We start from the raw sequence: 26,947 nt of genomic DNA on the forward strand, positions 1-26,947 counted from the left end.
GGGCGGCGCCGGCAGGGTGGCAGGTTCCCAGGCGACTAGCGGTGCCCAGTGGTCCTGACCTGCTGCTGAATGCCTGTCCCCGAGGAGGAGAAGCTGCTGCCGCTCACGCAGAGATGGCCCCGGACGAGCAAGTTCCTACTGTCCGGCTGCGCCGCAACCGTGGCCGAGCTAGGTACCGGCCGCCCCCGCCTCGGCCTCCCCGGCGAGTGGCCGCGGTATCGTGCTGGGGGAGGGATGGGCGGGCAGCCTCACTCCAGGCTGGAGCATCTTCAGAGGTTGGACCCTCGCAAGGATGTGGTCAGGTGCCCAGTAGGCCAGCTTCGGGAGGAGCATGGAATGGAGGTGTCCAGGGTCCTTGTCTTCCCATCCCCAGGGATGTTGTCTTATGCCTGAGTGAGTACTCTTGGGCTCTTCATGAGCCGTATACCTCTCTAGGAAACATTTCCCCTTCTGTAAGGATGACCTTTATAGAACCATAATTCATCATAATCCATTTATTCACAGTTTTTTTTCATCCTCCCTGGGATCTTTTTTTTATGGTTTATAGTCGCATGCAGCTTCAGAGTCTTTTTAAGATTCGAGTTGGGGGGGGGGGGGGGGAGTGGTGAGTCCTACCTTGAGGGACTTCAGTTGTTAACCATTCCTCTGGAACATCAGCTTAAAGGCAGTCAGCCACACCACTTCTCTGAGTCTATACCGTGTTTTTCTATAAGCGGAACCCTAAGAAGTAATTTTTATATGTGGTAAATGCAAGGCAAGGGCAGCTATTAATTGGGGCATTATTACAGTTTATGCGGTAGTGGGTCATGGATATACAGTTGCAAAGACCCCAGTGTGGCCTTCTTCCAGGCTCCTTGGGAGTGTGTGTGTATGTGGGGGGGGGGCACATGCAGAGAAAGACATGTACAGTTGCTGCCTGTTGCAGAGAAGCTATTTCTGTGTATCACAAGAACATCATAGAAAAAAAAAAACAGACCCATCTGCCTATGTGAGTCCAAAGAAACAAACAACAAAAAATAAACAGACCACTCAGAGTGGATTATGGTGCCATGGCATGAACAGATGGTGTGGTTTTTTGTTGTTTGCTTGTTTGTTTGTTTGTTTCACGAAGAGGGCAGGGAGGTTTTGAGAATAACCTGTGGTCTCTGTGAAGCTATTTCAGATTACCCTTACATTTTCTTGTCCATTAAAAAAAAGAAAGAAAGGAGAATGTCTCTGGTGGATTAGTCATTTGAAAATGTTACTCAGCCTTCTCTAGCAGAGGTTTATTTATTTTTATGCCTAGCTCAGCCAGCACACTATCTTTTGCTTGACCCTTTAGACACCTCCCTTCTTGCCCTTTGGCCCATCTCTTCGTTTTCTTTTTAGTCAAGGCTAACAGTACATTTTTTTTTTTATCATTAATCTTCCTAAATAAAATTCACCAACTTCTAAAGATGTCTAAAATGAGTCAGCTGAGGGATGAGCTACCTTAACGGTTTGACGCCTCCCTGAAGCACAGCAGCTTGTACAGAAACATTCCTGTGAGACTTGCTGGAGAGAATGGGGTGAGGAATATGGATGGAAGGCCAAGGAGTCAAAGTTAGTCGGTAAAGGGGAGCACACACCTATCCAGCACAAGAGCCTCAGCCAGGAGGTAACTGAAATGAAAATCAAGCAAAGCCTGTGTTTTGAGAAGCACAATTTGTACTTAGGTAGAGGCTCCTACTTCTACCTCTTCATATTCTGTTTAGTTTTGTATATTGATAAGATACATTTTAAGGTGTATGTGTGTGTGTGTGTGTGTGTGTGTGTGTGTGTGTGTACACCACTGGAGTCTTTTTAAGACTCCACTTGTGTGCAAGATAAGATAACATCTTCTTAGGGACATTATTGGTTAGATACTAACATTCCCAAAACCTAAAGGAAATATATAACACATACCTCTTCCACACCCCTCTCTCTCTCTTTCTCTCCCTCCCTCTCCCCCCCCCTTGTCTTAGAAAAGGTATTCATGGATTGTGTATTAGGCAGCAGTCACTGAAAATTTTTATGTACTATAAGCGGTGTTCGTGAACTTGACTCCATATCCCTCTTAAGAGTTATTCAGGGCATTGTGTGTATGAAGTGTATTATGGGTCAAGTAGCTAAAACATGCTTTCAGATCAAAATAAACTATCTCTAATTCAACATATAAAAATTTTCCAGTTAGCTAAAATTGGGACTTACACAGAACTTGTGAATAGGCCACGTATAAAGCTTATCAGTTCAGAAGTTGCCTCAGTTTGAAGAACGTTGCTACCTCTGTATCCAGAAGACATTCCAACTTCATTGCGTCTTCTGCATCTCAAACGTCAGTTCTCTGATTCATTCTCACGGAAGAAGACCCTATGAAATCATAGAATTCCGCTTCACATTTGTTCTAAATTTGTATTAGATCTCAGATGATAGTGGCTGTGGTCAACGAGACAGAACAGGATACTCAACGCTGTTTCTCACTGGGAAAACTGAAGTGGGTTGGAGATTAATTTTTTTATTGAAAAGAGATCAAGGGCTGTCCTACTTTTGTGGGATTATTTTGCTTTGGCCTTGTGTCTGGGGATGCTTTGGGGCAGGGAGTCTTAGATTTGGGAAGGCGTGAGATTGTACTTTCTAAATTGTCCGTCTTTGACGTCAGATTGTGTGGGGATGGGTTTGGAAATGTTTCCACAGGTTCCCTAGCTGACGCTGCTATGTCCTCCTACTTCAGAGCCCCCAAATCCTAGGGGAATGCTAACCCTCTGCTTGTAGAGGTTTTTGTTGGTTTGTCTGAATGTTTTGGGGGTTTCCTCCCCTTCATCTGTTTTCTGTTTCATTAGCAACCTTTCCCCTCGATCTTACAAAAACCCGACTCCAGATGCAAGGAGAAGCTGCCCTTGCTAGGTTGGGAGATGGTGCAGTGAAATCCGCCCCTTACAGGGGCATGGTGCGCACTGCCCTGGGAATTGTCCAGGAGGAAGGCTTCCTAAAGTTGTGGCAAGGAGTGACGCCCGCCATTTACAGACACGTAGGTATTTATCTTGATTCTAGCTGGTAAGTTTGTTATGGATTCTGTATTTGCTTTTCTCTTCAGCTGTATCCAAAATCCAGCAAAGACATTATTTCCGCCCCCTCCCCCCCTTTACTGGTACAATAAATCAGTAGAAGAAAATCTTTTCAAGTGTTATTAAGGAACTACTGCATTAGATTTTGAGACTAGCGTATGGAAGTATTTAACTTCCATATGGTGCAATGGCCTGGGAATCATCCAGGAGATCCTTAGGACAAGCTGGCCAACTAGGCTAGCTAGAAATGGTGAGCAATCTATAACATGGAAAGTGATAGAGGAAGACAAGTGGTCTCAGCTTCAGATCTCTGCATGCATAACCACACATTAATAGGATTCTACACACATGTGAACATATCTGCACACCATCTTCACCACATATACACGCATATGCATGAAAAGAGAAAGATAATTCAACATGTGTCATCACTTAATAAATCCTGAAGTAAAGGGAGGTATAATGGTTTCTACATGCCTGTATGTTTGCAAAGTTTCCATGTGAGTTCTTTAATGGTCTGAGACAGACAGACATGAATGATTAACACCCTTTTCTCTTGTTTAGAAACCTTAGATACAGTGAAGATTAAAGTTGGTTTGAAATGTAAAGTTCTGATTGAGCTTTCAGCTAAAGATTTTCACTATTTTTGAAAGTTAAAATATACCCTGTACATCAAAGACTAACTAGGCCGGCACAACAGATGGCAAGGAGTCTTGCTTCATCTAGCTGTGGCTCTAGATTTTAGCAATGGTGGTGTGGTAGGGGAGCACAGGTAAACTTGCCTTTGCCTTTGTTCCTAGGAGAACTATTTCTGTGAATTACTAGTAGTCATTGTTACAGAGAAAATCCTTTCTAACCATGCTTTCAAGGAAGTACTCAGGCTCGTGGGTGTTGTTGCTGTGTCAGCTTGTAGAGAGGAGACTGTGAAGTTGACTCCATAGAGACATTGTGATAAGTGTGGCCCTCTGCCTCTCTGCCTACGAGCTATTTCCTTGACCCAGAGAACATCAGTTCTAATCATATTCAGGCCTGCCCTTGTTAACATTCCATTCTGTGAGTAAGTACATGAGTTTTAAAAGGGTCAGAATTATGCACACAAACTTGCACTGTTTTTGCAGTTTGTATTTATTTTTATGATATACCAAATCAAACTGCCTGAAAGAAACATCCTGAAAATCTCTTGCCTGAGCACCATGAATTGATGTTAATAACACTGTTTTGTGCCTTTTAAAATGTTTATCTTTTGGAGCCCATTGTTGGTCTGTGCTTTGACTTTTCTCATTTGTGCTAGCCAGTTTATTGTTCTTCAGCTAGGATCTTTCTTATGTGTTTTAAACCTGAAAGAGAAGAACTGACCCATGGATTCTCCAGTGCGTATGCGTATCCAAAGAGATATCCTTTGTATACCAGAGTTGCCTGTTTGAGTTAAAATCAACACACAAAGCTATTTTGTGAGGTTGTTTTTCTCTCTCTTTTGCCTCTTCTTTCTGCGGTTGTCTTAGAACTTTGTTGCTATGAAGAGACACCATGACCATGGCGACTCAGAAAGACAAACATTTCATTGGGGCTGGCTTGCAGTTTCAGAGGTTTAGTCCGTTATTGTCATGGCAGGAAGCATGGCAGCATGCAGGCAGGCGTAGAGAAGGTGCTGGGAGTTCTAAATCCTGATTGGCAGTCAGCAGAAAGAGACTGCCACACTAGGTCCACCTTGAGCATAGGGTACCTCAAAGCCCACCTCCACAGTGACACACTTCCTCCAACAAGACTACACCTACTCCAACAAGGCCATACCTCCCAATAGAGCCACTCCCTGTGGGCCAAGCATTTAAACACATGAGTCTGTGGGAGCCATTCCTATTCAAACCACCACAATGGTGGTTCTCATGATGGCCAGAACTGAAACAAGAAGACAATTGTAGATCTCTTCTTCCTTAGCCTCTCTTCAAGCTCCATAACTTGGAGACCCTTAAAACCTCAAGTTGTGTGTAAGTTAATAAATGGGTTCACGCTTAGTGAATTTATGTCTGTCAAAAATAAATAAATAAGCACTCAGAACTTTCATGAAGAAGTTCTGAACGGAAGATAACAATCTCATTGCTAAAGAATTTGATAGCTGCTGTGTCAGGACATGCAGTGTGGGACCAGGATACTGAGAGAAAGGTCAAAGAGCAACTTTCTGAAAAACGTTGAGTTGAGTCCTAAAAAAGGAAGAGGTCTAAACAAAGCAGAGAATGGAAGCTGTGCTCTAGAGCCACCAGACAAGGAACGAGGTCAGCTCAGAAAGTGACTTCCTTAGACAAGGGACTGAGTTTCGGTTTCCATGGTCTGTCTCACACAGTGTACTCTGGAGGTCGGATGGTCACCTATGAACATCTCCGGGAAGTTGTGTTTGGCAAGAGTGAAGATAAGCATTATCCCCTCTGGTAAGTTTCGTTTTGAAAACAAGATGCTGTGATCCCCAAAGGCTTTAAAGTTTATTGATTATATTACATGTAAAATTATCCATTTCTACTAAAATTGCTTCTAATAGCAGACTTAGTAAATAATAGAAATTCAAATAAGTGAGAGTTCTTTACATTTTGTATACAAATACCATAGAAGTGTATGTGGGCATAGTTCACATATGTTATTTATTTAATATTTTGTCTTAATAAATTGAAAGACTGGGGAGAGGGTACATGCCTATAACTCCAGCCCTTGAGAAAAGGAGGCAGGAAGAGAGAGGCCAGCCTCTGATACAGGTTTGTCTCAAAAACAAATATTAATAGTGAAAATAATTCTATTGGAGCACCTTCTGTTGGGGCTTCCTTTTTCAAATGCCATTGTCTTGCTTAGCTTTCTATTGTGGTGTTAAAATACCATTACCAGACATAACTTGGGGAGGAAAGGGTTCTTTTCACTTACAATTCCAGTCCATCACAGAGGGTCGTCAAGGTAGGAACTCAAAATAGGAACCTAGAGAGAGGAACTGAAGCAGAGGCTATAGAGTCATGTTGCTCATTCATGCTCAGCATGCGTGTTCCCCATGGCTTACTCAGTTATTCCTTGCTCAGCAGGACCACCTGCCCAAGGGTGGCACCACCCATCTTGTAATAGGCCTTCACAGAACATCAGATATCCATCAAAAAAATGCCCCACAGACTTGCCAGTCTGAGGGGAGGCATTTTCTCAACTGAGAATCCATTTTCTCGATGACTCTTAGCATGTGTCAAGTTGATACAAGACTAGTGAACACATGATTTTTATTATAGCTGGTCTGTTTTGATGAGCATATTAAATTAACACATTTGATTAACACATTAAATCATTACATGAGTGTATACTTTTGTGATTATAATCAAAAGACACCAAGTCTCAGTTACACAAATGCTTTGGTTAATTCAAGGCACGGCATATCTGATAAAACACTTTAAACCCTTACATCTTAATGCATTACCCATGTGCCTTTTATTTGGTTACCATTAATGGCAAAATATTTAGTTTTCTGAATGAAAGTATATTCTCTCAGAAAATGTCACCCAAGAATAAACAAACCAGCATCTCTCTCTAGAGTCTCTAGAGGTGGGCTAACTGTGATTAATTCATGTTTTGTTTCACTTTTTCTTTTTTTTTCTTTTTCAGGTTCTGGCTTTTATATTATTAGAAATTTTATGTTATTAGAAATTGTGTGTCGTCCAGTTTTTAAAGCCTGTGTCCAGGAAGTAAGCCATGGCTCCCATTTCCGTATCAGTCCTAATTAATAAACCCCTAACAGTAAAGTTTTATGTTCAAAGCATTGCATTCCCTGAAGTTGTCACTTAGGTTTTTTTTTTGTTGTTTTTGGTTTTTTCTATTATCTTTTTCCCCCATTTTTATATTTTTTTCTTTCTTTTGTCTTTAGGTTGTAAATGTAGAAGTCTGGAAAGGAGCATTAACAGTTGTGGGATTTGAACCCAAATGCTAATGTCCTCCATTCCCAAGATGTAAGAATGATGAATTCATTCGATGAACTGTAGACCAAACCTAGTTGTCCTGGGTGCCTCCGTGCCTCTGATCCCCCATGACTCACTTCTGAAACTTCCTGGACACTGCACTCTTTGTGTGTCTCCAGTATCTCTTTGGCCCTGTCCTTTGGCCCTCTTTTGTCTTTCCTTCTTGCTTGGGCTGTGAAGTAACTAGCTAAGGGACTGGTCAAGGACCAAACCATAGCCACAGCTGTTTCACAGGGGAGGACTGCATGCTGGGAGAAGAGCATTTTATCCTTGACTGTTGAGGAGTTTTGCTCTCTTTTCTCTGTGTGCCTGGTATGTTCTCACACGCCCCTACAGCTGAGAGCCAAATCAGCATGTGGAGAGCTGATGCTAAACCTCCGGTTGTTGTCGCTGTGACTCGTTTAGCACTAACACGTGGCTAATGCCAATGGCTTATATTTCCACCATGACACTGTTTATTAAGACCACAGTAGCAAGCCAAAGAGATGGTGGCGGCTGCCAAGCCAGATAACCTGAATTAATCTTAGGGACTTAAATGCTAGAGAGAGAGAAATGATCCCCATAAGTTGTCTAGTTGTCTTCTGATTCATATTCTCTCTCTCTCTTTGTCTCTGTGTGTGTATGTGTGTGTGTGTCTGTCTGTCTGTCTGCGTCTGTGTGTATATGTGTCTCTCTATTTCTTTTCCTCTTCCTCTTCCTCTGTCTGTCTCTGTCTCTGTCTCTGTCTCTCTCTCTCTCTCTCTCTCTCACACACACACACGCACACACACACACACACTTGTAATATTTTTTTAAAAGAACCATAGTAACTCTGTACCATCAAAATTCCTTTGGCAGCCTGTCAGCATAGCCCTATGTATTTTTCTTCAAGCTCTGGGCTTTGAAGTCAGGGATGAGCTTGCGTCCCTTTCTCCTCCCTTAATGAGTGCCACGGACAAACCGCCTCTCCTTTTCCACGTTCAGGTCTCTCTACTGCAGAAGCAATGCTCACTCACCTTCAGGCTTCTGTTTCCGTAGGACTGGATGAGACTATGTACAAGTACCTGCTGACTTAAAATTTTAAATTTATAACAGAAATGTAGAGACTAGTTCGTAGGGGCTGGAGAGATGCTCAGTAGTTAAGAACACTTCCTGTTCTTCTAGAGGACCAGAGTTCAGTTCTCAGCACCCCTATAGCACAGTTCATACCCACCTGTAACTCCAGCTCCAAGGGATCCAGTGCCTTCTTCTAGCCCCCTCATGTACTATGTGTGCAAGAGCGTGCTTGCACGTGCACACATACACACACACACAGAGACACACATACAGAGAGGGAGAGGGAGAAAGCAAGAGTGTGTGTTAAAGAAAAATATGTTTAAAAAAAAAAGATAGCACCCTGGAAAAATAAGGAAAAGGTGTCTAGAGACATAGTTCCCAAAAGAAATATAAATGTTCATTACACACATGAAAAAGGGGTGGCATCACTAATAAAAAAGGGGAGATTAATTTAAACTCCCTTTAAGCCATCGTGAAATGTAAAATAATAGAGCCATTTATAACACATACTTGGCTGCGGTGTGTGATTTGGAGATGCAGGTCTTTAATTGTTACGGTTGAGTCCTGCTTACTGTTGGCTGAGAGTAGAGGAGCTTCGGCCTACAAAATGGAGAGAGAACACAGTCAAACCTGCCATTTAGGAAACCAGTGCAGTCCTGGGTTAAAATATGCTTTCCCAGCCGAAGCATCCTAGGCTGATTGTATCTCTGTTGTGTCGTTGCCCTGCAGGGAGATGCCGGCCACAGAGAAATAGTTGGTGCAAACGTTCACACTTTTGAAGCCGTTTTCCCTTCCTTTGGATTCAGATGGGAGGGGTCAGATTTTCCCTTTAGGTCCTGTTGATTCCCTGGACCCACCCACCAGTAAATAGTCAAACTGTCTGCTTTTCTCTCCTTTATGTCTGTCTTTTATCTTTAACCTTCTACCCGAAGCCTGTAAAAATGTGAAACTAGTGGCGATTTGTTAAAAAAAAAAAATGAAACAAAACTATCTCCTTTTGCAACTAGGAAGTCAGTCATTGGAGGGATGATGGCTGGTGTCATCGGACAGTTTTTAGCCAACCCCACTGATCTTGTGAAGGTCCAGATGCAAATGGAAGGGAAGCGTAGACTGGAAGGGAAACCCTTAAGGTGAGTCGCTCGGGAAACTGATGCTTTTCCCTCCCCGTTTTCAGCCACCTGTTTCTTAGACATTTATCTGACGCACTCACACATTTGTAGTCTAATCTTTACTAAAGGACATAACGCTGATTCTTTTCCTCTGAAGTTACGTTTGTGAAGAGCTCAGGGCACCCAAATCATCCTTGTGCACTATGGTGTGTGGGGCATCTGACATACCTGTGTCAGACCAGCTATATGTGTTGATAACTCTTTGCATCTCCTTCTAATAAAAGTCAGGCTAGTCCCCCGTTCCAAGCTGAGGTAAAGAATTTAGAAAGCAGGTCATTGCCATTCAGGCCTGTAATCTCAGCACATGGAGGCTGGTCAGAATTGCAGAGAGTATGAGGCCAACCTGAGGTACATAAGGAACTCAAGACTAGCCTGATCTATAAGTGATACTGTGTTTCAAAAGGAGAGAGGGAGAAAGCGACAGATAGAGAGAGGGAGAGGGGGAGAGAACGTGGGAGGAGGAGGAAGGGAGGGAGGGAGGGAGGGAGGGAGGGAGGGAGGGAGGGAGGGAGGGAAGGAGAGAGAGAGAGAGAGAGAGAGAGAGAGAGAGAGAGAGAGAGAATATGTGAATCTTGTGCCCTGGTATGAGCCCTAACTTTGTCACCAACTTTGTTGGTATCCTGCGAGTCCCTTAGCACCCAGGCTCTGTATCTTCATTTTTAAAGAGGATTCTTTTTTTTTTAATAGTTTATTTATTTTTTCTCAAATCGTAATTCATTCACACACAGGGGTTATAAACATAGAAAGGCAGGATGTGGGGAAGGGGATGACACTGGAGTGTGGGTGTTCAGGGGGAATACAGATATCTTTCAGAACCAGGTATCGGCCGGGTGAAGGTTCAGGGGACAATTCACTATAACTCTGCCTGTGATTCACTTGTCCTTATCTAAGTTGGTAATATCTGCCAAGGCTACCTATTTACAAGGTCTATGACTACTCAGGCTGGTAAATTTCCACAAAAGCTGCCTGTTTACAATAGCTTACAGCCATCTGTTTCAATGTTTTTCCACAGAGACCCAAGACTTGGTGTTAGTATACATGTATGACAGGCCTATTGCTGATTTTAGGTCTATGGCTGATTTTAGGCCTTCAGTGTGTAAGCAGGGCTGCCCCTGGCATCTCCTCCCTTCTCTAAGAATAGAAGGGCTGAGGTGATTCTAATCTTGAGAAGGTGAGGATAGAGGCCTGACCTCCAGTAATTGAAGGGGACCTTGTAATGGCTCCGGTCCCCCTGTCGTTGTCCAGTGAGGCATGAGGGCCATACCCGTCCCGATGTTTAAAGAGGATTTAAAGAGGATTCTTGATGGTTAACACTACTGTCTTGAAAGATCTCAGTTTCCTTCTTGACAAGATTATAGAAAGGTCAGGTGTTGCTAATTTCTCTTAGCCTGTTTCTCCTGGGAAAAGGTGAGCTCTGTCAGATGGACCCCTACAGGAAAGTGTAGCACGGAGTTGAGCTGAGTCTGAAGACATCTGCTCCTGGAAGCACTGTCTTTAGCAGAGCTGGACTGGCTGGGACCTTCCTTGGCCAGTCAACCATTGACCACTGCGCTCCTGCCCTCTCTAGCCTGCCCTGCTGTAACTTGGGCTCCTCTGCAAACTTTGAAGTGTGGGGTGCACATTTAGCCAAGAGACAGCACTCTGACTGAGACAGTGGGTTATAGCATCCCAGGACCCACCCTGATGCTTTTCTAACATCTAATATCCAAGAATCAGTAAAAGAGATTTGTCTGGAGAGAGAAAAAAAAAAAAAGAAAAAAAAGAACAGCGACAAATACTTGTTTTCAGCTGGGCTGTAGTTGGTTTTGTTTTTTTTATGTTGGCTTCTTGACTTTCTTTTGTTCCTAATGTTGGTAAGTTTTAGTTGATGCCATTGTAAAAGAGAAGTAAAAGAAGGAGGAAGAGGAAGAGGAGGGAAGGAAAGAGGGACATAAGCACCTACACAGACAAAGCACAGAGCCAATTATGCATGTCAAAATAGTAGTACATTGTCCTTGGGTGAGATTCCGAGACCGCAGTGCCTACATAAAAGCCATGCAGTTAGCAAGCAAAAAGTGTGGGATTCCAATCCAGATCCTTTGGGGTCGCATAAGCCTGGATGGTTTTTCTGTAACAGACAGTGCTATTGTTTCTCATGCCAGTTCAGCTTCAGTTCTCACCTGCATACAGAAGAGTGAAATCAAGATAGGATGGTAATTTTTCACAAAGATTATATTATTTAATTTTAAGAATTCTCAGATGGTCTTTTCTGTTTTCTAACCTAAAACGTCATCTTGCTTATGAGATAGAAGAGTTTTAATTTTCGGTTTATTATTATGTTACATGAATGGGTGTTTTGCCTGCGTGTGTGTAAGTCTGTGCACTACATGTGAAGGGATCCAGAAAAAGGCATTGGATCCCCTGACACTGGAGGTATAGCCTGTCATGAGCTGCCAAGTGGGTGCTAGAAATTGAACCCAGGACCCTGGAAGAGCAGCCAGTGCTCTTAAGTACTGAGCCATCTCTCCAACCCAAGATGACAGGAGAGTATATGAGAGTCAGTGTTTGGTGGGTTCTTTGTTTTGTTTTATGATGCTAAGGATCAAGCCTGGGGACTTGGGCATGGTAAGGAAATGATCTACCACTGAGCTACATCCCTGGCCCCAAGTCAGTGGCTGGCTCTTCAGTATTGTTTGAATATATGTGTATATTTTATGTATATATATATGGTTCCTGTGTCACCATTAAAATGAAGGCTAACAACTATTACTTCCTTCTGTACTTAATGTGAGAGTTAGCAATATAAAAATACCACCAGTGGTATTTTGATCATCTTGCTAGACGAAGAAGAGAAAATCATGACAGAATTTACGGTGCTGCCCATTAAAAATGTTTAAATCTTGTCAAGCATAGCAGTACACACCTGTAATCCTAGTACTCTGGAGGTTGAGGCAAGGGAATTACAAGTTTAAGGCCAGCCTATGCTAAATAACAAGACTGAAGACTAGAAAAGAAAAGGAGGAAGAATGAAGACAGGAAGGGAAACGGCTAGAGAGATGAATGCTTCAGCAGGTAGGACTACTGGCTGCCCTCACAGAAGGCCCACGCCCAGGGTCCAATCCAGGTGATCCCTTACGACTACCTGTTGCTCCAGTTTCAGCAGAATCCAGTGCTTACCTCCAGCCTCTCTGCAGGCAAACTGCTCATACATGTAAAATAAATAGGCCACTTTTTAAGGGGAAATGTTTGAACCAAAGATTGGCCTTTCAACAACAAATTATTCAGTGACCTGGAGATGAGACTTTTATAATCTTTTAATTTCTAATGATTCTGAATAAATATCATTTCATTCCTGATTGTATCTGTTGGCTTTCATCGACCTGTACAGATCTGTCTGTGAGACCTGGGATCTGAGAACTTTAAAGAACGGGGTGGACTGCAGTCTAAAGCTCTAGACAGCCTTACTTCAGTTTCAGTGTACTTTTACACACTAATGTAACCAAGAAAGCAACGATCCAAGGAAGGTATTTGAGTTTAGAACAACATCATCAGAAAATCTCGTAAATAAATGCCAATAAGCTCATACTACAGAGTGACAGAGCAGCCCTTGCCCAGAACTTTCTCAGGACAGATCAATTTAAGTACAGTTGCCTGGTACTTGCCTTAGATTGTATCTGGGAGAGCATGACAGTGAGGCAGAAGGACATGCCCAGGTTCGGAGTACACGAAGGACAAGCATTCAGCAGGTCCTTTCATCAGACTGGGTTCTAGAGCTGTGTTCCAGCATCCAACAAGAATAAACATGTCTTATAAGCTAATGCAAGGATTTGTCGAAGGAGGCACAAAATCACTCCAAGAACAATCCAGGGAACAAAACGTGCCTGATATAAAAGTCCCTCTGCCATTTCTCCGGGAGCCTTCCTCACTGCTAGCTCCCCAAGGCATTGTTCACCAGGGGTCATACCTGTATCCGTGTTCTGACAGTATCTGAAGTGAGAATTTTGGTTTCTTTAAAAACACAGAAATAGCATAAAAATATGTTTTTTGTTTTAATCTCAGGGGTGGGATATGGAGCTGCTTCGAACTGTCCTCAGGAGCTGACTGTGATTTGCCTCATGCTGTAGCAGGGGCGTGATTTTGCCAGCTGTAGATAGTTTTGGGGAGTCTATAACATTGGAATTCTGGGAACTTCTCAGAGGATATACAAAGAAATGCTAGAGCCCAGACAGGATGGGTTGACTGGTTGATGGTTGGATGGAGTTTGTCGAAGTTTGTCAAGCAGTCCTGGGTAAAGAGAAGAGAAGAAACTAGACATCCTGACAACAGAGATCAAACTTGTCCCAAGGAGCTCAACGCCCCTGAACAGCAGGAAGTAGTCGAATGATATCGTCACCTGCTTCCTCCTGTATCCTTTTTCTCTCTCCTACCCAGTGTTAGAGGGTTGGAAAGGAAGAAGTAAGGGTAGAAGAAAAAAAGAACCCACCAAGTAGCCAAAGGTCTGGTTACAAGCATCACCTGAAGGTGAGATTTGCACGTCTACCTTCCAAACACAAGAATACATAGAGTAACATGTCTTTGTTATTATTCTTAGATTCCGTGGAGTACATCATGCGTTTGCAAAAATCTTAGCTGAAGGAGGAATCCGCGGGCTTTGGGCAGGCTGGATACCCAATATTCAGAGAGCAGCACTTGTGAACATGGGAGGTAACACAGCTTGTTGTGTGTGTCAGCCATAATCTCTGACATGAGCACTGGGATCAGGGATCAGGGTATGTGGAAGGCATTGTGGGTTTTTTTTCACTAACATGAACCAGCAATGGTAACTAGCATGTTTTGATCTCAATCACTGGTGTACAGAAAGGACCACATTTTCACCTCAGTTAGTAATACATGAGAAGGACCAAGGGGGAAAAAAAACTGTTCCCCTAGAGAGAAAAGAAAGGGTAGTTTCTGAGGTCTCCTACCCCAGTCCAGATCATCCTCTGAGATGAAAACTGAAATGTATAACTGACAGTCACTCTGCACAGATGTCCAGCTCTCTCCCCGCCAGAGGCTCTGCCCCTGTTCTGTTGGAAATCTTCCTGATCAGCGTGGCCTGCAGCCTGGGAACAGGAACATCCTTCCCACAAGGCATCCCTAACCTTCACTTCTCAGTTTTAATTGCTAATTTCCATCTTAAGTACCATAACCATAAAGTTTCTATTGGTCAGTTATACATCAAGGAAGCTAGAAAAGACTAAAACCCTTTTTTTGGAAGGCTGAGCTGGGAGGATCACGAGTTCAAGGCCAGCCTGAATCATAAAGTTATACCTACGTCAAAAAAAAAAAAAATAAGTGTGTCAGACAAATATTGTTATTTAGGAAATGCTATTAATATGGTAATGTATTGCTAATGAAGCTACAAGCTCTGCTAACTATTATATAAGAGGGAAAACATTTTAAAATTAGATTATATGTTGACAGATACCTTTACTGAGAAGTTACATATAGTAGTCCCTAAGAAGATACATTATTTTAAATGTATATGTCTACTCTTGTAACTTTGAACTCTAAAATGTATAAATATTTCATAACATCAAGAGGCTAATGGCCATTCCACTGCTAGACAGAGAGCCCTTGAAGTTGGCAGTGACTATATTTTAGACTCAGTGGGTACATCTATGCCATGGTTACTGTTAGGTCAGCCATGTGTATTTGCCAAAATGAACATGAAATCTTCATGAGAATTAGCATGTAGAAAAGATTTACAAGCAATAAGTAAATGGTAAAGAAGCAGCTTGCCATTTTTGTTAAGAATACAGAATTTGGGTGCAGAAATGAAAGATGTGTTTCTAGTTTCCTAGGTTTGCATCTCTGAGAATTGTCATTTTGTGTATATATCCACAGCTTCCTTGAAATGTAAATGACAAAGCTACCAACTACTCCCATCTTCTGGAATCATCTTAAACCCACCCCCCTACACCCACTCACAAATACTACTACTTCAATATCCCCAGTGATTTTCTAATAGGCCATACCATCAGACTACCAGCTGGACCTCTGCCACAGCCATCTGACTGGCTTCCTTCCCCATCCTCAAAGTTGTATAGCAGTGTAGCTATCCAGAGAGGTTCATCTAAATCACCAATCCAACATGCTGTGCATGTTCTTATCACCTTCTGCTGGCCCCTCATTAGATAACAAAGTGGAAATTTTGGAACATGATGTAGGATGCTGCAGAACTTGCCACATGCTTTCAGCTCCCTGAGTGGTTCATCTTATCTGCCAGGAGTACAGCAGAAAGCCATGAGCTAAGAGACCACGCCCCCATGAGCTGAGAGGCCACACCCCCGCACCTACAAAGCTGCTCCTCACTCTCTGCTTGTGCTCTTGTCCTGTCTTGTGATTAGTCTTTGTCTACACATCCCTTTAATACAAAACTAAACCGTTGCCTCTGCCCATGTATTATTCCTAAACCTCTTGCAGGCCCTCCCCATGGCTGGAGCTGGTCATGTTAGATGTCCTTTACTGTCTTGAGTTCTCTCAGGACATTACTGTCCTCTACTTGGCCTCTAGTGTGTGTCTGTGTCTTTGACTACATGGTGAGCCCCTGAAGGCAACAGCCATAATTTGTTTTACTTGTCTTTTCCCCACTGTCTTTCATACTGACTCATCAAATGCTCAGGGCTTAGTCAGCGAAAGAATCCTTTCTAAGATGGATGATAGGATGCTCAGGAGTGAATACGTAACGTCTGCTGTGTCTCATTGGTATCTAATTCTCCACCCCCAACCCCAGGAAACCCTCGTGACTGTAGCATCTCAATCTGTTCCTTCAAGGTTTTCTCAGAACCTCAACTCACCCAAGTTCCAGTTGCTTTCTCAGGGTCCTCCTCTGGTGTCTCTAGAGTATCACTCACTTCGAGTGTGTCTAAACAAGACTCCATTATCACACTGCTTTCTTTTCAGCTCTTCATTGTCTCCAAATACCCAAAAGACCGTTTTGTTACATTGTATGAATTTCGTCCTTCCTTGTTCCTTGTGTCGGTTAGCCGCTGAGTGCGGTTAATTCTGTCTTCTCGTGGTCATAGCTTGGTTCATACATGACTTGTTGCATCCTCCATAGCCACTGGACCCCTTCCTAGGCACTGCATAGCCACTTTGTCCCCGCTGTCCCCAAACTGGCTTTATGAACGCTGTTGCCTTGTTAGAAAAAGAAAAGCATAAAAGCTGTCTGTTTCCATCTTTATCACAAAAATTGTAGCTCTTCCCTTTCAATTGTTCATACCTAGAACCTTGCCTTCACCTTTCCTTTCTTCCCCTGTCTTCTATCTGCTGGCTATGTCTGACTATTTCTGCTTTCAGAATTTATCTAGCAGCTGAGCAGGGCTCCACAATACCCTGATCAAGCCAGTGTCATCTCTTATTGGGATTAGCATAATGATCTCTTATCTAGTCCCCTGGTCTTCCTGCAGTCTGACCTCTGACCTTCTCTTGCGTCACCTAGGCCAGCACAGGCCTGCTGTCCCCCTCCCCCCCACACACACACACACTCCCTTGCATACTCAGCTATACCAGCCTCAGCCTTCCGTAGTCATTCACAGCCCAGGCTGGCTCCTGCCTCTGGGCAAATACTTTCCTTGCATCAGGAACACTTTCTCTCAGCTCCCTAAACGCTTGTTTGTTACCCATGCTTCCTTTGGGTCTCTGGTGTCATTTTAGCAAGAGACCATCTATCCGTTTCACCCGAACTTTAAAATCCATCTCCTCGTCTGTTCTTCTGGATTCCTTCCTTTTTTGTGTTTGTCTGCAGGATACTTATTTAAAACCCACTGACATCTAGCCATCTGGTAGCTTGTTTGGCTACCAGACAAGCAGAATAAAATCCTCATTTTACTAATGACTCCTCCCCAGAGTTCTACAAAAGCATCAGTTACATCTCATCTCCATCCTCTGACATGCCTGTCCATTCTTACCATTCATTTGGCTGTTCTTCAGCGTGGGTTACCTTCGTTACACCCCAGCACTGTGGCATAACCCTCCTTTTAAAAATCCTTTCAACAGCTTCTTATTTGCCTTAGAATAAATATATAACAAGCTTAATGTAAAACAGTGGTCCAAATCTGTTGATTATAGCTGTCAGGATCTTAACTCAATCTGACTTGAGCTCAGACAGAAATTTCTCAGTCCAAAGACCAAAATTCCAGAGGGTAACACAAGCGTAGCACAAATACAACGAGTGGCCGTTTCTTTCCTACCATTTGTAGCTTTGCCTGCCTCTTCTTACAAGCAAGAACAGCATCTTTCATTCTGACACACAGTCCACCCCCAAGCCTGGCAGAATTTTGACATAAAAGACAGCCATTGTTGAGTGAATGAATAATCAACCCTTTCTCCTTTGCCAGATTTAACCACTTACGACACAGTCAAACACTACCTGGTATTGAACACGCCACTTGAAGACAATATCTCCACTCACGGCTTATCCAGGTAGGTGGCTGTTTGGGCTCTTCTTGGTTTCTCTGTTTCCTGGTCATTTTTAAGGGTTTAATTTTAACTTCAATTATGTATATACATTTGAGTCTGTGTGCGGGCATGTGCATGTGAGTGCAGGTGGCCCTTGAGGCCTGAAGAGCTTGTATCCCCTTGAGCTGGAGTGAAAGGTTCTGGGAACCACAGTCTGGTCCTCTGCAAGAGCAGCAAAGAGCTCGTAACTCCTATGCCGTCTCTCTGGACATATCTGTCCTTGTCTTGAATCGTTGTCATAACTTCTAACCTTGGGAATCTTCCGAGCAAGAATGTCATGCCATCGTGATGAGGGAAGGATGATGCTGTGATCTCAACGGGTCATTGTCTTCAAGTTTGTGGCAATTAAAATGTGGAAGAGACAGATAAAATCACAGCACATTTCAGATTAAACTCAGCAAACGTGTGTACTTGATGGGGCTGCCCAGGGGGAAGGGGGTACAGTTTCCATCCACGGTCTCTTTAACTCAGTTCCTTAACACAGTTCAGCAGGTATGTGTGGCCTTCTAGGCTGATTGTCCCAGTCTCCGTCTTGCAGTGGCCCTGCCCAGGGCACTCCCTGACTGGGAGAACTGGACACGTGTGAAAGTGATGAACAGTGAATGAGGTGATACAGGAGACGGTCACTTCAGGGCTCAAAGGACTGAAAAACAACAGAAACAACAGCAGCAAAGCAAAGGGAAGGGACCCAGAGGAAGCAGATCAGATATGAGGGTCTGAGGGAATTGGGCCCTTCTGCTCTTCCTTCTCTTTGACACAGCCTTTCAGTGGCTCCATTAGAATAAGTAGCATTTTGGTGTCTGCCGCCCTTCACATCACAGTGATGTTTTGTCTGGCTCCTGATTGTGTTTCTAAATCCTAAGAATCTTCAATCCCCCCCCCATGCCACTGAGGTGACACTAGACATGTGATATATTAATATGATCCGGTTGATGGGATTAAAGACACACACTGCTCCCCCCACAAGAATATTATTTTGGACATGCTACTCTTTGTCCTTGTAACCCTGCCTCCAGATCTGCGCTGACAGGTGACTCAGTTACCCCCCATGCCTGTCCCTACCTGCCTGTCACTCAGTTAACACCCATCACATTTGCCCATTTTATTTTTTTTCCTGGCACTGGTCAGTACCTAAAGCTATCTGTTTTTTCTCAGCCTCTCTCTAAGCAGTGTAGACGCCTCCAGAACAGGATCTTCCTAAACATTATCTTTATTCTTGGTGATGGTGGTGATGGCGGTAGTGATGTGGGGGGGAGGGGAAGAGACAATGAGAGAGAGAGAGAGAGAGAGAAAGAGAGAGAGAGAGAGAGAGAGAGAGAGAGAGAGAGAGAATGAGAATGTACCATCTGATTGTATGTGTGTATGCCACAGCATGCAGTGGAGGTCAGAGGATGACTTTCAGGACCATCAAGTTTGCAGACAAGCACCTTACTTCCCAAGCCATCTCAAAGGAGAGAATCTTATCTCCTGTTCTCTACAGCAAAGAAAGTCTGGCAGCAGGAGGCACATATCTGTTGCCTGTGCTTTAAAGTTTTCTCACTTGACTGAACTGAAGACCTCCACAGAGAGGAGACCCTCACTCAAGTCTCAGAAAGTCGTGACCACCCAGTAATCTGCTCGAGACACTGTGTACCAGAGCAATAGCGAGGTTTGTTAGGGCATGTGACAGCTAGCTGCCGGTCAAATTTGTATGCCCACGCAGGAGCTGAATTGACCCCGACAGCCAGTTTGAGAGGGGTTTTTAAGGGGAAAAACCACAAACCAAGGAATGGGGAGGGGGATGAGGGGTTGTTGAGGTGGCATAACATAAAAATAGCAGAACATTGCAAAGGAACCCAACCTACGTGAGTCAGGGTCATGTGAAAACTCTCTGTACGATAATGTTTCTCAAGAATGTGGTCCTGCCCTGTCACTGTGGCCTTGCCCTGTCACTGTGGTTCTCAGCTTGGTTCCCAGCTTGGTTCTCAGCTTGGTTCCCAGCTTGTTTCCACCTAGTTCACTTGCATTCTTTCCTTTCTCTTTGTGGGTCAGCCAGTTCCAGTAATGGTGACTGGTCTTTCCACATCCCTAACTTGCTTCATGGCTCGGTTTCTCAGAAAATTTTCCATGTCCTTATAAAGAAAGCCTAAAGAATATTTTATATGTCTAAAAAGGATTCAATATACCCAGTATCTATGATTTTTCACTCTACAGAACCAAGCATAAATTTTGATCTCAAGGAATATTTAGTGCTCTTTCTTTTTAAATATTAAATGCCTTTCTTTTAGAATTTGGAAGCTTTTGAATATTCTCTTTGAAATTTTTATTTATTCGTGTCTACAGTTTGTGTTCTGGACTCGTGGCTTCTATTCTGGGAACACCAGCCGATGTCATCAAAAGCCGAATAATGAACCAACCTCGAGACAAACAAGGAAGGTAGGTAAAGCCCTTAGTGCCCACATGCTGGAGTGTCTGCAGCAGTGTTGGTGACTTAAAGATGCTGTCTTCTAAGGTCTGTGTGATAGAGATGTATTCATGTTTTCTTCTTCAGTGAGGCAGTTGTTCATGTGAAATTACTTTCTTTGTCTGATGCAAATATACTAAGCCTCTGGGGAATTGAGCTACCAGACATGTTACTTAGACACAGAGGAGTTGTTGTGACTCTCTTGTTTTCAACGTGCTTTGAAAGCTTTGAAATACTGCGCTGAGAATTTGCAGATCACTCCGTTCAGAGCGTGTGCCCTTCAGGTAACAGACTACGGTGCGGTTGAAAGTAGTGTGTTCTTTTTGGAAGATGTCTTGTGGAATGAACACCAGAGAGGACAGAGGGAGTGATGGGGGGAAAAGAACCAGCAGGAGATGCCTACGAGGAACTGAAGATACTTAAGTCTTCGTCAGTGGAGCACAGACGCCGGAAGTATTTAGCTCAGAATAGTGCTGCATAAATGGCTGTGCTGCATAAATGGCTCTACTTACATCTCTGTCTACATAGGACGGGAGGTGACAGAGGTCTCTCTCTTTCCAGAGGACTTTTGTATAAGTCGTCAACTGACTGCTTGGTCCAGGCTGTTCAAGGGGAAGGCTTCCTGAGTCTGTACAAAGGCTTTCTACCCTCCTGGCTGAGAATGGTAAAGACGGTGGGGGGTTCTGTTTCTTCCTTTGCTTTTGTTCTCTTTGCATTTCAATTACTTGTACTTTGTGGATATTTTTCATTCTCTCCTCCGATGTGTGACATGGCCTTGCCGGCACAAGAGGCCCATTCATACTTCCTTTTGAAAATATTTATTATAGGGTTTTTTTCTGTTAACCTTTCCTTAGAATCATGTTCCGTTTCTTTACAGACTCAGGCTAAGTGACCCTGTCACATTTATTAATAAACAAGGTGATAATCCATTACGTAGTAGATAAAGACAGATTTTTTTTAAGTGATATAAAGCCTTTAGTAGTCTTCTTAGCTAAAACATCCTAGGTTGAGATGGATATAGAGATTTCAGAATTTCTAGGAAATGTTGCTGCTTCAGAACTTGTTTTGATGACAAAGTTATACAGGAATGATTTCCACAGAGACCCTGCTTTAAGAGAGTGCCGTGCCCCGCTGTGCTTCTGCCATTTACTGCAGTGTACTAGACAGTTAGCGGTGCCGTGGCTGTAATTCACAGCACAGTTCTTTTGTTAAGTGCTTGTAAATACTTGAAGATGTGGATGAATTATGGGGCTAGACACTCAACCTAAAATCAACATAATATAATCAGACACATACACACACACACACACACACACACACACACACACACACACACATTTGAGTGCACACCCTATAGAGTAGACTTAACTTTGAATAAGAAACTATAAATGGTGGCTGTCACAGGACGGCTTTCTAGTGCTTTGGAGATACACAGAGGGTAGTAGGTACAGTCTACACTGGGCAATTCTGAAGGCCTCTCCCTAGGAGAGACTTGAGGACTGAATAGGGCTTGGCCAAGCAAAATGGTAAGAAGACGTTCTCAGGAGATGGGTGGATATGTACTGAGAGCCCATGGACAGGGGCGTACAGAAAACACAACTGTCCAATATGCAGAGTCCTGGAGGAAGGAGGCAAAAGGCGAGGCAGAGAGGCAGAAAGCAGACAGGCTCGGGGAACTGTGCACACTGGGATAAGCTGCATTTCTAGATTATTCTGTCTTTCCTGTGTTGATAAAAAACACCTGGAGTGATCAATGAAACCTAACTGTGGTACAGAGGGGAGTGTGGCAGTGGGAAAAAAGGATACCTTTTCACAGGTATTTGGGGGCATAGAAGCCTTACTGGATGAGGGTAGCTGAATGGCCAGAGAAGATAAGGAGAAGAAAAGCCAGGACCTGGGCAATTGGTGCTGACAGCAGTTTGTACAGATGGGTATCATTTGTAGGACAAGAAAATGTAGGTTCAATAAATGTAAATTTTGATACAGATCATTTGGGGTGCCTGTAGGACATCTGAATAGATAGGTATACAGAGACTGTCTTAATGTCAGAATTAGATCAATATCAGAATCTAATATAGGGGAAGTAGGGATGGAGCCGTAGAGAGTATAAGAACATACAGATGGGACAGTAGATGCATATTAATAAGAATATTAACAGCAAAATCTCATAGCGACACCTGATGTAAAGTGTGTCAGTCAGCCTTCTGTTGCTATAACCAGATATCCAATGCCTGACAAAACAACCTGAAAGAAGACAGAAGGTTTTAATTTGATTTCCTGGTTTCAGTCTGTAGTCAGCTGATTTGATTGCTTTTGTAGGCTGGTGAGGCAGAACATCCTGGCAGGAGCATGTGGCCAGGAAGTGGAGAGCTCCTTACAGGAAGGGGCCGAGGACAGGTGCACTCTTCAAAGACTTCCCACACACACCCTGTCCAGGAAATAGAGAGCTCCTTACAGGAAGGGGCCAGGGACAGGTGCACTCTTCAAAGACTTCCCCCACACACCCTGTCCAGGAAATAGAGAGCTCGCTACAGGAAGGAGCCAGGGACAGGTGCACCCTACAGAGACTTCCCCCACACACCCTGTCCAGGAAATAGCTCCTTACAGGAAGGGGCCAGGGACAAGTGCACCCCACAAAGACTCCTCCCACTCACCCTGTCCAGGGGTAAAGGAGATGGATTAGTGGATAAAAGTATCATCAAGCAGGCATCATCATGGTGCGTGTTGCTGTCCTGTTGGTTGCTGCTATGGAAGATTGAACCCAGACATCTGCCTCATAAGAACCTTCAGGGACCCGGCTGGCTTCACTGGAGCTTAAAATTGTAATTATACCTGGTATATTCACACCACACCCTTGATAAATTATGCAGGTACCTGGCACCTCCAGGCCAGCATGCCCTTCAGAAGTTCAAGGCCTATGTGGGGCTAAGTCAGTATTAGAAAGTCACTTGCTAGGCATCACAGCCAGAGGGTTTTTTTGTACGACTATCAAGCCAAGAGGGCTTTTGAATAGCCAGCTCTCAGAAACAAAACTGAGAAAGGCCTGTAGCAGGTTCAAGACAAACCTAAGGCAGCAACACGGGACCAGACACACTTGGATTATTTACAGTGGTCCCAACTGTGCTGGTGGGGAACTCAGTAAGCACAGACAGCACGCCCACTGACAGGGCACAGAGGCTCCGTTAATCCCACTCATTAGCCCCCCACAGTCTTTAGCTAAATGCTCTCCCTCTTGAGCTCACTGAAATCCACCAAACCCCACCACCCTCCCTGTCACTAAGAAAGCCCCTAAACAGAGGAGGCATAGAGTTACTTCACCAAGCCCCTGTGGTTTTGAACCTATAATGACACATTCATATGAAGAGCAAAACTGACAACCACACCATTAGAGCTGGCCTCAGGGTCCTTCTTAAGCAGGAGCCCCTATCTCCATGGTCTCTCTGCAGTTGCCTCCTTGACCGATCCACCCTGTTGACACAGGGATGTGGCCCATTCATAGCTTTGTGCTTATCATCTCAGCTATGTGTGTGCAGATCAACTAACTGCTACGTAGAACCTTCTTAGTCTGCCAACGTAACATGTTCAGTATTTCCCAACAAAGGCATTTCTTTACAAACACAGTTAGCAGATCCAGTTTAGATTCTAACTAACTAAGCTTAACTCTCTGCTCTAGAAGGGAAATCCTCTCTAGTCACTGATCAGAACCAAACTAGAGAGGAACTCAATCCAAGCACCCTTTCTCTGGTAATCCCTGCTTCGTAGTATTTATGACTCCTTTCAGACCACATCCTTCCTAGTTCCTGCGGGTAGATTCATTCAAATTAAGGTCAAGCCATTCTGAGCTGGAGGCTCCTTTTTTCTCTTCCATGTGAATTTGTTTTATGCAGATTGCAAGACATCTGGGGCCAAGATTTTTAATGACCCAGCTCTTACAGACTTATCTGTATCTTCCTCACATCTTAAGTATCTAATTAGACAGCAGCTTAGTACAGAAGTCAAGGCATCCCAGATTGTAGCCTTTTAGCTAGAAACGGTCAGTAGAAAGACCGGTGTGGTCTAGTTCAACACCATGTCAGTGGGCAGCAGAACAGCCCAGTGTCCTCATATGTAAAACGGAGATAAGAGCTGTTTGTTTTATTTTGTTTTTCATTGCAAGTTGTTCTTAGGGAAATCGGTGGTCAATATGATAGGAAAATGCTTTTTAAGTTTCAAGGTGATTTACAAAGGTAGACTATTAAGATATTTGTGAGGCTTTTTTTGTCTTGTCTTGTTTTTACAAGTGGATTGAAAAATGACTGTCACTCAAAGATGTATATGTAGAACATTTATAATTGCTTTGAAATATGCACTAACCTCTTTGGTTAATCTTTCAGACCCCTTGGTCAATGGTGTTCTGGCTCACTTATGAAAAAATCAGAGAGATGAGTGGAGTCAGTCCATTTTAAGCCCTTAAAGCTAGAGTGCTCATTGTCAATGAACAAGGGCATCTGCAACACACGCCCCTGTTATTTCTACCTCTTTAGGAAGATACTTTACTCCACAGAGACTGCGATTTTCAGGGGGCAGCACTTTATCTCTCTATGGAAACCTGAGTTCTGTTTGACTCCTCGTTTTATCTGAGAGCAATCTGCCTGGTCCAATCTCTCAAGACCAACCACTGAGACACAGCGGGGCATTTGTCAAAGAATGGAACCCAAACCACTCTGATCTTGGGCCAGGAGGTTTGGACTTTGAGCTGCTGATCTGTGCAGAAGCGTCTACCCTAGAGGAGTACCAGAGGGAGCCAGCATCTCGGACCTGGAGAGACATAGATCAGCAGTGTGGAAACCTGTAGTGCTTAGGAAACATTTAACTTTGCGCCAGTATGTATTGTCACGGGTTGACAACTCACTTTTCTGTTAGTAGAATGCACATACTGTAATCTACACAGAGGCAAATGAGAAGTCACGAATAAACACCTTGAGTTTTCCTAGCGCTGAAAGAAGTCGCTTTAGCTTTTCATGCGAGGAAGATGGAAAGGTACAAGAGGCAACTTGATGTGCTGTTGGATTGCAAGGAAAGAGGCTCTTGCCGCTGGGTCTGCCTTTGCAAGTGTGCTCACTAGTTGCCACTCCTTTATGCATGCTAGAGGTGACGTCCCCTGACAGCCACAGTATGTCAGTGACAGCAGAACGCTTGCTGTGTAACACCCTCCATTACAGCCCACATTTATCCATACCTCTGAGAAGCATAACCAAGGGAACCACAATATATTTGCCTGAGATTCAGCTCCCAGGGTATTCTTAGGGAACACCTCATACAGTCAACTTTTCAGGGATGTTTAGGGAGTGAGCTCACTCTCCTGTGTCTCCCTCTATATCCCATCGGTTACAGATGGGGAGGGCAGAGAGAGCTAGAGAGCTCAGATACCGTGACACTTTCAGAAACCCGAGTGTTAATCCTTGTGAGTCGTATTCATCCTTGCCTACGGTGTGACAAGTGTCCATCTGTGGTTCTTGGTGATCTCTCCAGTCATTGTATCCAGTCCTTTTTTTCTCATTCTAGAATGGTTTCTCTAGATTCACCTGTACACACCTGCTCTCCCAGCCTCAGACACAGGACATTTTGGGATAGATGGCTACAGCATAGGGAAAATGGCTAGGGATATTACTAGAAAAACTCTGACCACTCAGTCCCAAGGTAGATCTCAGAGCCAACCAAATAGCTGTCATGATGGGCAGATGCTTGTGTGTAGAAACAGCTTCCCCAGGGCTGCGTGAATGAGCGAATGGAGAATCACTGCCATTTCAAAGGAGGAAGCACACCTTTCAAGACCTTTCAATGTGAGTAACCATCTCGTTTTTCTACTTACAGAAGGTGGAGTTTGATCCCTGTACGTCTTCAGGTTGCCCACCTTTCCGTGGCATTTGTCAACCTGCAATTGAGTCACTAAATATATATGTAGCCTACGTTGTATGCTCAAGTCCCCAAGTATTCTGCTCCACAAACTCAATCACTCTGGGGACATTTTGCTTTTTCTATGTTTTCTAATGTTTATGACTAAGTAAAACTGGAATCAAATAATTACATGCAAACTCGACTATTAAAAACTGGCTCAGTTTTCTTCTTTTGGGGACTGGGGACTGGGACACGGACACGTTGTTCCTTGGGTTGGAAACGGAAGCCCAGAGAAAGGAGGCTGTTGATGCCACAAAGTGCAAAAATCCCAATTACTATGGGTCTTACAATGGACCGTCACATTGCACACTAGTGAGGTACCCAAGCAGAACCCTTCCATCGGCTTCACAGCAGCCACCTATCCGATTCTTTTGAGTCATCTCCAGATTTGTTGTTGTTGTTGATGGTGATGTGGTCTTGCCTCATAGATTTTCAGTACATCTGTGTTGCTTGCAGCACAAAGTTTAGGCTGAAATGGACTTGAACACTAAGAGTCTTCATCATCTGGATGCTTGTCATGTCTCTGACACATAGCCCATTACTCCCATGCTTTCTTAGCAAATTCGGCTTCCTGGTACCTACTTGGAATATGCTAGGTCCTTTTCAACAGTAAACACATCAGAAAAATCCTGTGTAACTTTCTCACTTCCTACTGTGTAACTCTGGTGCATCTCAGGCTCTGCAGCTCAACAGTCATAATTCTAGGCACTTTTCTTTCTTTTTTTGTTTGCTTTTACATTTTTCTCTAGTCAAATAATATCTTTTTTCTTTTTAAAATCTATGCATATTTAGTTATAAATTATGTTCTGCTATTTATAAGCAAGTTAACAAGCATATCTAATTAAAAGG

At 43.6% G+C, this 26,947-nt stretch overlaps 1 protein-coding gene across 3 annotated transcripts; it reads left to right on the plus strand.

The window, feature by feature from the left end:
* Slc25a27 (solute carrier family 25 member 27) lies at positions 1-26,235 on the plus strand. 3 transcript variants are annotated; one of them, XM_028766557.1, is made up of 10 exons: positions 114-172; positions 910-992; positions 2,838-3,029; positions 5,401-5,485; positions 9,076-9,198; positions 13,808-13,920; positions 17,598-17,682; positions 20,041-20,133; positions 20,723-20,825; positions 24,535-26,235. In XM_028766557.1, exons 1-10 carry the CDS (start codon positions 114-116, stop codon positions 24,604-24,606), a joined length of 1,008 nt encoding a protein of 335 aa, XP_028622390.1. In that variant the 3' UTR covers positions 24,607-26,235. The 3 variants fall into 3 exon arrangements, with proteins under 3 accessions (XP_028622388.1, XP_028622389.1, XP_028622390.1); XM_028766555.1 differs by lacking the exon at positions 910-992 and having other exon boundaries at positions 1-172; XM_028766556.1 differs by lacking the exon at positions 910-992 and having other exon boundaries at positions 1-172; positions 24,685-26,235.
* The last annotated feature ends 712 nt before the right edge of the window (positions 26,236-26,947 follow it).

The sequence above is a fragment of the Grammomys surdaster genome, unplaced genomic scaffold, assembly GCF_004785775.1.
Source record: "Grammomys surdaster isolate TR1022 unplaced genomic scaffold, NIH_TR_1.0 169, whole genome shotgun sequence".
Classification (NCBI taxonomy): domain Eukaryota; kingdom Metazoa; phylum Chordata; class Mammalia; order Rodentia; family Muridae; genus Grammomys; species Grammomys surdaster.